Here is a 10,467-nt window from a genome sequence, read left to right on the forward strand (position 1 = left end):
CATTCTTATATTTGCTGTTCCTGCTTCATAGACTATAACTACTGTAATACTGCCTCTATACAGTGTGTCCACCCATATCCTGTCCACCGCCATTAACTTGAGAACGGCGGCAGCTATAGGCATAGAAGTAGCGTCTAGGTATAGTAAAGTATTCATTCACTACTCAATGAAACCACCTATAGCGCCACCTGGTGGAAAACAACAGAGTTAGCATTTTTATCTCAAAAACGGAACGAGATAAAGAAAAAAAAATTGTACGGCATCATCAATTCAATACGAATCGACATATTGCATATTAATGGTTTCATTGCGTAGCGCATGGATACTTTACTATACCTAGACACCACTTCTATGCCTATAGCTGCCGCCGTTCTCAAGTTAATGGCGGTGGACAGGATATGGGTTGACACACTGTATATAAGAATATAACTACTATAATACTGCCCCGTATGTACAAGAATATAACTACTATAATACTGCCCCTATGTACAAGATTAGGGTCACTTATTATACGGTGTTAATCATGTGCCCGTGTTCAGTGTTTTGAGACATGAAGCAGAGGATGAGTTGTGTTTTTATGTGACATGTGTTGATGTATTTAGTAAGATTTTGGTGTTATCTGTACCATATTCGGGTGACCTTACCCGCCTGATTTTCAGAAGTGCAGCAGATGGACGTCTCAGTATCTGGAGGAGAAATGCAAGTGGCTGTGATTGAAACTTCAGAAAAAATAAAAAGATTTTTATTTCTCGCTAAATATTATGCATCTTAATTTGTTCCAAATAGAAAACAACATGCCCTGAGATTGGCATATGGGTGCATAAACAGCGCACCAGAGCCGCTCGCATTCCCAAAAATCAGGTCATTGAAATTCAGAACATTGAACTGCATTAAAGGGATAGTGCTGTTTTATTTCACACAATTGATGCAGTAGATTTGAAGGGTCTCTAGTAAGGCCAGGAAATCTGTCCATAGAAGGCTGGACTAGTGCAAAACCTGTCACTACTGAAGGGGGCACAACTCGCTTTGATGGACTGTACACCTGGACATTATTCCCTCAATCCCACACTTTTTGCCCAAACCTATAGACAGGGTTGGGCATCCCAAGAAAATACTGTGCACCAACCAAAATCCAATAACATTGAAGCAGAATTTTTAGTGATGAGCGAACCCGCAGATGTTCTGGTCCGGTGGGTCCGACCAAACTTTTAATAAAAAGTCCGGTTCGGGACCGTACTTGAGCCCAAACATCTGCCCGGACGCCAAACTGCATATAAGTCTATGGGGACCCGAACATTACCTGTAAAATACAAGAGTTAAAGCAGGAGAATATACTTACCGAGCCTCCCGCGCAGATGAAACGCTACTACAGGGTCCGCTCATCAGTCCTCATACATATTCACGGCTTTCCCCGCCCACCGATGGCTCTGATTGGCTGCCAGTAGTCCACGCCCCCACCCTCTCTAACAGTGCCTGTGATTGGTTGGAATCTGACCAGTAGTTGGAGAAAGCAGTAAATATGCATGAGCACTGATCCGGAAGTAGCGCAGGGAGACTAGGTAAGTATAGAGTATTGCTCCTGCTTTACTGAAGAGTGGACCCAGTAGTTTCAGCCGTGTGTTAGGTGTGGTAAGTATATTGCTCCTGCTGTAACCTTTTTATTTTACAGGTAATGTTCGGGTCCCCATAGACTTATATGGGGTTTGGCTTCTGCATTGTTTTTTTTTTTTATTATTTGAGTGACCGAACCTGAACTGTCCAGGGCCCGAACACCTAGTATTCGGTAGGGATGCCAAACTTAACAGTTCAGATTTGCACATCACTAATAATTTTCGATCTTTTGAAAACATCTAGTAGGCTCTCGGAAATAAAAAAAGATGTCTGAGATTCCTGAAAGAGTTGGCAAATCTCCCCGGTGTAGCCGAAACCTCCCAGAGAGCAGCACTTTCAGATTTTAGTATAATTGACACTTAGAAGGCCTCCTGGTGTAAATGAGGGTATTCAGGGGTAGGATAATTGAGTGTGAAGGGTCGTGGAGTTGGCATGAAAGCGTAGACCTGAAGAAGGGCATCTTTATGGAAAGCTATTACCCATTACTATCAACATATAAAATTGGCGGTATATAGTAGAACTAGGACAAGGGGGCTTTAAAATAAAGTTATATACTGGATACCTATCAAATGAAGTACATTTGCTCTTTCCGAACATTCAGTAGGCTCCCGGAAAAAGGAGAGACGTTACGCATTTTTTTGAAAAGTTGACAAATCTTCTGGGTGTTGTGTAAATCTCCCAGGGAGCAACACTTTCAGGTTTCTAGTACATGGTGCCAAGATGCTCCAGAATTGGATGGACTCCTTGAATTTAGAGGGGAAGAAAATAGGGGATGGAATCAGCATGGAGTGGTGCAACCTGGAAAAAAGTTAGTTCCGAACACTTTTTTTAGAAATGAGCTTTGCTCGTAAGTCTCAACATATACAGTTGCCATGTATTCCAGTAGAACCAGGACAAACTTGTGGAAAGGAATGGGCATCAAACGAGGTACCAACCAACTAAAGACTAACCCCTTTGCAGGCTACCTACCAATTCTCCCAGAACATCCAATAGGCTCTCAGACAAATGGGAAACCTCCCGTACTCCAAGATGAATGTGCAATCCTCCCTGGGGTTACGAAAACCTCCTAGAGAGTTTCACTTTCAGGCTTATAGTCCATAATGCCAAGATGTTCCATTATTAAATGGAGCCCCAGCATTTAGGACGAAGGAACATAGGGGGGATTGAATTGGCATGGAGGGGTCAGACATGGAAAAGGGCCATGGTTAAGAACACGTTTAGCCATTCTTCTTGACTTGAGGGCAATAGAATTGAAGTAGTGGAACTGGCATTGAACTATCCGTTCCCCATATTTTAATTTTGGCGTATGTCTAGTAGACATGATTCTTAGGAAATGGTTCTCCCAAGAAGTGTAGCATAAGTGTCTGTACATCTAATACTCATACCACAGAGCCCCCAAGATCATCTTTGATAGACCATCCTTCAGATGCTCTAACGTAGGAGCAGACAGGCAGCAGATTCCATTTTTGAGTTTGGCTCATCACTACAATTCCGTAGATCTACTGTACATCTTCTCGAGGCCCTTGTTTTCTTTGTCTTAGTGCCTGTCCTCCCAGTTATTGAACTGATCAGCACCACCTTTCTTCTTTTGATCCTTTTCTACTGATGAATAACCACCAGTGACCTCAGCACTTGTGGCTTTTACAGGCATATACTGTCACTATGTCTATGGGATAGCGTGGAACCGGGGTCCTAGGCTGTCCCTCAAGATAGAGGCCCTATGCTATCCCTAACTTCAGGGATACTCCTAATGGTGGAGATTCCTGAGTCTTCTTCCTGGCCTTGCTCCTGACCAGTCTTGGTCTGATTCCCTTCTCCCTCCCTCCAGGGAGTTACAAGAAAGGAGTGTGATTAAACCCACAGATAAAGACAGACAAGGGAAAACCAAAGCTCTGTCACACAGCACACACACACACACACACACACACACACACATACACACACACACACACACACATACACACGCACACATACACACACATACATAGGTAAAGACAATAAGAGATACAGGAAGAAAAACAAGAGCAGGAAGGAAGCTACAAAACAACAGGGGTAGACTCCACAACCGCACCAAGCAGTGAGCACAACTTTCACCAGTAAGTCTGGCAAACCTCACAGACCAACATAGAATAACCTATAGCCGGCATGGATGGAAGGTTTCAACCAGCCAAAATAGGAGGGGAGCAGATGTGATAGCCTCCCCACAACATGTGATGAAAGGAGCAAGCTGACCATCAGAGATTAACTCTTGCTAGCCTTGCCTATGAATCAGCACACAGCAGGTCATCGCCCAAGTCTGCCTGTGTTGATCAGAGGAAACCAACTACACCAGAGAAACCAACAAGTGTAGTGTCAGAATCTGCAATCTGAACAGTGTCCAACGCCGCCATGACTTCGTGTGACATAAACAAAGTGGCCTCTAAAACAGTAGATCAAGGAAGGAACTTCTTTAAAGCATAACTCTACTTAGATCACAGACCCTTCAGCCCCATACTACGTGCATATGATATTTGCACAGGTCCTCCCACCTGGCACCACTTGCCATATACTCCCTTTGATGGTTCACCTTGGAAGATGTCTACCTTCATTGTGTATAAAGCTGAACATAAAATGGTGATACTATTGTGACTTGATATACTTTATTGTATTTTTCTGCAGTTATTAGATGAAGAGAGATTCCAGGATATAGAAAAGATCAAAACTATTGGGAGCACATACATGGCCGTATCGGGACTATCTCCGGAGAAACAGGTAGTTATACCATACAAGCTAATGCTGCAAATTTAGGTTCTTCTGCATGAGCCGAATATCTTACACTGATGGTGGTTAGCGCTTATACAGGGTTAAACTGTTGGGTAGAGTGAAATCTGATGGCTCGTCCTCCAGCCATATACAACACGGCCATGTTTAGCCCCATATCTTACACTCATTGAGAGGAATAACGCAAAAAAACGCTTAGTTCCTAATGTAAAATTTTAGCCATCCCCAACATTTGTGCCAATTGCAATACCAGACAATGGACAAGAGTGGCGCTGTTGCTGAAAAAAAAAAAAAAAGAAACTGCCATCTTGAGCCTCATTCTACCGAAAGTTAATGTGATCCATACCCACCACGTACAACTAATAATTTAAAAAAATAAATTATGCAAAAGAAAAAAAGAAAAATTATGAAATAAAAAAAAAAATATAAAAGCAAAATCTATGATATAACAGCAAAACCAAACAATTCCCAGTCTTGTGAAGGCGTCTAATGGGTTTTTCTTGTGTATCATTTAGCAATGTGAAGACAAGTGGGGACACTTGTGTGCCGTGGCCGACTTCTCCATCGCACTGAATGAAAGCATCCAGGAGATTAACAAACATTCATTTAACAACTTTGAGCTCCGTATCGGTAAGTATGGCGTAAGACAGCAAAATCTATGAAATTTAAGGCGAACCTGTAAAACATGGCACCCTGTTTGCTGTAGAGATGGAGGAGCTGAGCCCATTGATGTGTAGGTTTATAGGAAAAGCTGCCGGAGACTTTGTTAGGTATTGATGTTCCAACCTACTGGATTGAGGCTTATGAGTCCAGTGGGCGGTTTTCTTTAGACCCCTTTCTGGTTGCGGTGGGGCTGTGCTGGCTGCATGAGGTAGGGCGGTGCTGCAGGTAAGATGCTCTGTCGGCGGTACGGGGCTGTCCTGGTTGCGGTGGGGGCTGTGCTGGCTGCGTGAGGTAGGGCGGTGCGGCAGGTAAGATGCTCTGTCGGCGGTACGGGGCTGTCCTGGTTGCGGTGGGGGCTGTGCTGGCTGCGTGAGGTAGGACCGTGCGGCAGGTAAGATGCTCTGTCGGCGGTACGGGGCTGTACTGGCTGCGGTGGGGGCTGTGCTGGCTGCGTGAGGTAGGGCGGTGCGGCAGGTAAGATGCTCTGTCGGCGGTACGGGGCTGTACTGGCTGCGGTGGGGGCTGTGCTGGCTGCATGAGGTAGGGCGGTGCTGCAGGTAAGATTCTCTGTCGGCGGTACGGGGCTGTACTGCCTGCTGTGGGGGCTGTGCTGGCTGCGTGAGGTAGAGCGGTGCTGCAGGTAAGATGCTCTGTCGGCGGTACGGGGCTGTCCTGGTTGCAGTGGGGGCTGTGCTGGCTGCGTGAGGTAGGACAGTGCGGCAGGTAAGATGCTCTGTCGGCGGTATGGGGCTGTACTGGCTGCGGTGGGGGCTGTGCTGGCTGCGTGAGGTAGGACAGTGCGGCGGGTAAGATGCTCTGTCGGCGGTACGGGGCTGTACTGGCTGCGGTGGGGGCTGTGCTGGCTGCATGAGGTAGGGCGGTGCGGCAGGTAAGATGCTCTGTCGGCGGTACGGGGCTGTACTGGCTGCGGTGGGGGCTGTGCTGGCTGCATGAGGTAGGGCGGTGCTGCAGGTAAGATTCTCTGTCGGCGGTACGGGGCTGTACTGCCTGCTGTGGGGGCTGTGCTGGCTGCGTGAGGTAGAGCGGTGCTGCAGGTAAGATGCTCTGTCGGCGGTACGGGGCTGTCCTGGTTGCAGTGGGGGCTGTGCTGGCTGCGTGAGGTAGGACAGTGCGGCAGGTAAGATGCTCTGTCGGCGGTATGGGGCTGTACTGGCTGCGGTGGGGGCTGTGCTGGCTGCGTGAGGTAGGACAGTGCGGCGGGTAAGATGCTCTGTCGGCGGTATGGGGCTGTACTGGCTGCGGTGGGGGCTGTGCTGGCTGCGTGAGGTAGGGCGGTGCTGCAGGTAACATGCTCTGTCGGCGGTATGGGGCTGTACTGGCTGCGGTGGGGGCTGTGCTGGCTGCGTGAGGTAGGGCGGTGCGGCAGGTAAGATGCTCTGTCGGCGGTACGGGGCTGTACTGGCTGCGGTGGGGGCTGTGCTTGCTGCATGAGGTAGGGCGGTGCTGCAGGTAAGATTCTCTGTCGGCGGTACGGGGCTGTACTGCCTGCTGTGGGGGCTGTGCTGGCTGCGTGAGGTAGAGCGGTGCTGCAGGTAAGATGCTCTGTCGGCGGTACGGGGCTGTCCTGTGTTTGGTGGGGGCTGTGCGGCTGCGTGAGGTAGGGTGGTGTGGCGGGTAAGATGCTCTGTCGGCGGTATGTGGCTGTACTGGCTGCATTGGGGGCTGTGCTGGCTGCGTGAGGTAGGGCGGTGCTGCAGGTAAGATGCTCTGTTGGCGGTACGGGGCTGTACTGCCTGCTGTGGGGACTGTGCTGGCTGCGTGAGGTAGGGCTGTGCTGCAGGTAAGATGCTCTGTCGGCGGTACGGGGCTGTCCTGGGTTTGGTGGGGGCTGTGCTGCCTGCGTGAGGTAGGGCGGTGCTGCAGGTAAGATGCTCTGTCGGCGGTACGGGGCTGTACTGCCTGCTGTGGGGGCTGTGCTGGCTGCGTGAGGTAGGGCGGTGCTGCAGGCAAGATGCTCTGTTGGCGGTACGGGGCTGTACTGCCTGCTGTGGGGGCTGTGCTGGCTGCGTGAGGTAGGGCTGTGCTGCAGGTAAGATGCTCTGTCGGCGGTACGGGGCTGTCCTGGGTTTGGTGGGGGCTGTACTGGCTGCGTGAGGTAGGGCAGTGCTGCAGGTAAGATGCTCTGTCGGCGGTATGGGGCTGTGGTGGGGGCTGTGTGGAGCAGGACGGTACGGGGTGCGTGAGATGCAGAGGCCGGAATTAGCTCTGATCCCAACACTTTAACCGCTCAAATGCCACAGTCAATAATGTCAGTGGCATGGGAGGAGTTTGAAAGAAAGCTGTCGCTTCATGACGATCATGCGGTGCCAATGCGAAAAAGAGGCCTAAAAATGGCCTTTATACCCTTCATTTACTTAAGGCGGGGTCTAAATTCTACCGGTCAGTTAAACATTGAACGGCTAGATAATGCACCACACTCTATTGGTAGTACAGTGTAATGTTAATGGTATCAATGGATCTCCTGCTCAAGATGGCTCCAGGGGGTAATAAGTGTCTTAAGAATAAGGTTTTTAAGTGTAAAAAATTTATATATATAGAAAAAACAAAATCTGAGTTCTAATAATTGAAAGAAAAAAAAAGGTTATTTATAAAAAAAAAGACAAAAAATAGCACATACTTGGTATCTTGGTGTTGCTTCTTTCATAACGACCCGTAGTATGAAACTGTATTACTACTTATTGTGCACAATGAGTGCTATAAAAAATATATGATAAACTATGCCAGAATTGCTGTTTTTATTTATTTTTCCATAGAAAAAATAAATAAAAATTGATCAAAAAGTTGTATGTGCATCCCAAAATATTACCAATAAAAAGTACAGCTCAGTACCCAAAAACTAGTGTTACCAATAACGTAAAGCTTGAAAAAAACAAGCCCTCATAGAACTCATACAATATCGTCTATGTAAAAATATAAAAATATAATATAAAATGTTATGGGTATCAGAGTATCATGACCCCCCTAAAAGATGTGTGTGTGTGTGTGTGTGTATATATATATATATATATATACATACATATATATATATATATATATATATATATATATATATATATATATATATATATATATATATATATATATATATATATATATAATATGTAATTTATATACATATGCTTTGCGAAAGTATTCGGCCCCCTTGAATTTTTCAGCCTTTTCCCACATTTCAGGCTTCAAACATGAAGATAACAATTTTAATATTATGGTGAAGAATCAACAACAAGTGGGACACAATTGTGAAGTTGAATGAAATTTGTTGCTTATTTTAGACTTTTATAAAAAAATAATTAACTGAAAATTGGGGCGTGCAATATTATTCATCCCCTTTAAGTTAATACTTTGTAGCTGGTTCTTGTAGTTCGCCGGTACAGGATGTGTATCCGGTAACCATCGCAACTGATCCCGGACCTTCCACTCCCAGCACGCTGACATCAAAGGCAGGAGCCGCTTGCCTCTGATTGGTCAGCGCGCCGCCTTAAGTGGGCTTTACACGCATCGATATCGGTGGCGATATCGCTAGCGAGCGTACCCACCCCTGTCGGTTGTGCGTCATGGGCAAATCGCTGCCCGTGGCGCACAACATCGCCTCCTTTCTAATGGGGCGGTTCGTTCGGCATCACAGCGGCGTCACTAAGCGGCCGCTCAATAGGGGCGGAGATGAGCGGGACGAACATCCCGCCCACCTCCTTCCTTCCTCATTGCGTGTGGCCGCAAGTACGATGTTGTTCCTCGTTCCTGCGGTGTCACACATAGCGATGTGTGCTGCCGCAAGAAAGACGAACAACATCGTACCTGCAACAGCAACGATAATCGGGAAAGGAACGACTGGACAACGATCAATGATAAGATGAGTATTTTTGATCGTTAACGGTCACACGCAACAATGTCGCTAACAAAGCCGGATGTGCGTCACGAATTCTGTAACCCCAACGACATCTCGTTAGCAATGTTGCTGCGTGTAAAGCCCGCTTTTGAGTAGCGGCTGACAGCGGAAGTTCCTCCCTCGTCACGAGGGTTACCCGATACACATCCTGTAGCGGCGAACTAAAAGAACCGGGAGGCCGGCGATGAAATGGAAGGTAAGGTGAGCATAATATGTAAGATGACTGTAAGTGCGGGTCAGGGCGCAGTAGAACCGGAAGTGTGTGCGGTGAGTATTTGCTCGTACTGCAAAGCTTGCTCGTAAACCGAGTTACAAATTTACAGCAAGCTTTGCTCGTTAAGTGAAATACTCGCTAATTGGGTTACTCGTTAACCGAGATTCCATTGTATATGAAAAAAGAAGGGAACATTCCAAAATAGATAAAAAAAATAGAAATATATGCATATCTGTTTATAATTTTTAAATGTAAAGAAACAAAACTTAAAAACACCTCTATGAATTTGGTATTACCATAATTGTAGTGACCTACAGGAGCAGATAACACTTTTTTGTACAGCACGGTGAATTGCATAGATTAAAAACTCAAGGATATAGTGGCAGAAATTATTATTATTATTATTATTATTATTATTATTATTATTATTATTATTGCTGCTGTATTGTTCATTTTCCTCTCAATAAAGAGTTCATTAACGTTTCTTAAAAACATAGTTTATTGTAAATCCATTAAAATCCAATATGTGAAACTCTGACGCGTTTCACACCTATGTCCTTAAAGGGAACCTGTCAGGTCCAATATGCACTGAGAACCATGAGCAGTCCTGGTTGTATATTGCTAATCCCTGCCTAACCGTCCCTGTATACACTAGCATAGATAAACAGATCTTTAGAAAAAAGCATTTGTAAAGATTCTTTATGATATGCTAATGAGCACGGGGACTAGTCCCAAGGGTATTAGTTTTTGGGCTCATTTCGCCTTCTTAATATGTAAGCACACCCACAAGATCGTGCTAAGATGCCCATTGCCCAGCGTCATTAGCGGTGATGCACATATGTGTCCATTGTCACCGCCTCTGACACCGGGTTTAGGCTCAGTGCACATGATCAGAACACCCGGCACTTCCGGTCACACGCAGTATGAAGCCGTGTGTACGTGTCCGGGCTTCAGAGAGGTTTAGTGCACATGACCGGAAGTGCTGGGACTTCTGATCATGCGCATTGAGCCAAAACCTCAGAGAAAGTGACAATGGACACAGGTATGCGCAACACCGCCGATGACGCTGGGCAATTGGCAGTGAATAGCATGTTAGTACACGCCTGTGGGCCACAGTGGGTGTGCTAACATGCTAGGAGGGAAGCTAGTCGGGGGGAAAAACACCCTTGTGACTAGTCCCTGGCCTCATTAGCATATCATAAAGGATGTTTAGAAATACTTTTTCTAAGATCTCTTTATCTATGCTAGTGTATACAGAGACGATCAGGCAGGGATTAGCAATATACACCCAGAACTGCTCGTGGTTCTGCCT

At 46.4% G+C, this 10,467-nt stretch overlaps 1 protein-coding gene across 2 annotated transcripts in view; it reads left to right on the plus strand.

Annotated features, from left to right (window-relative positions):
* The window catches only part of ADCY8 (adenylate cyclase 8), a 430,517-nt gene that overhangs the window by 406,178 nt on the left and 13,872 nt on the right, over positions 1–10,467 (plus strand). For both annotated transcript variants that reach the window (XM_075352858.1, XM_075352859.1), the window contains 2 exons: positions 4,270–4,362; positions 4,887–5,001. In XM_075352858.1, the coding sequence (XP_075208973.1) occupies positions 4,270–4,362; positions 4,887–5,001 (208 nt within the window). The remainder of the gene's footprint in view (positions 1–4,269; positions 4,363–4,886; positions 5,002–10,467) is intronic.

Source organism: Anomaloglossus baeobatrachus, chromosome 6 (genome assembly GCF_048569485.1).
Source record: "Anomaloglossus baeobatrachus isolate aAnoBae1 chromosome 6, aAnoBae1.hap1, whole genome shotgun sequence".
Lineage (NCBI taxonomy): Eukaryota > Metazoa > Chordata > Amphibia > Anura > Aromobatidae > Anomaloglossus > Anomaloglossus baeobatrachus.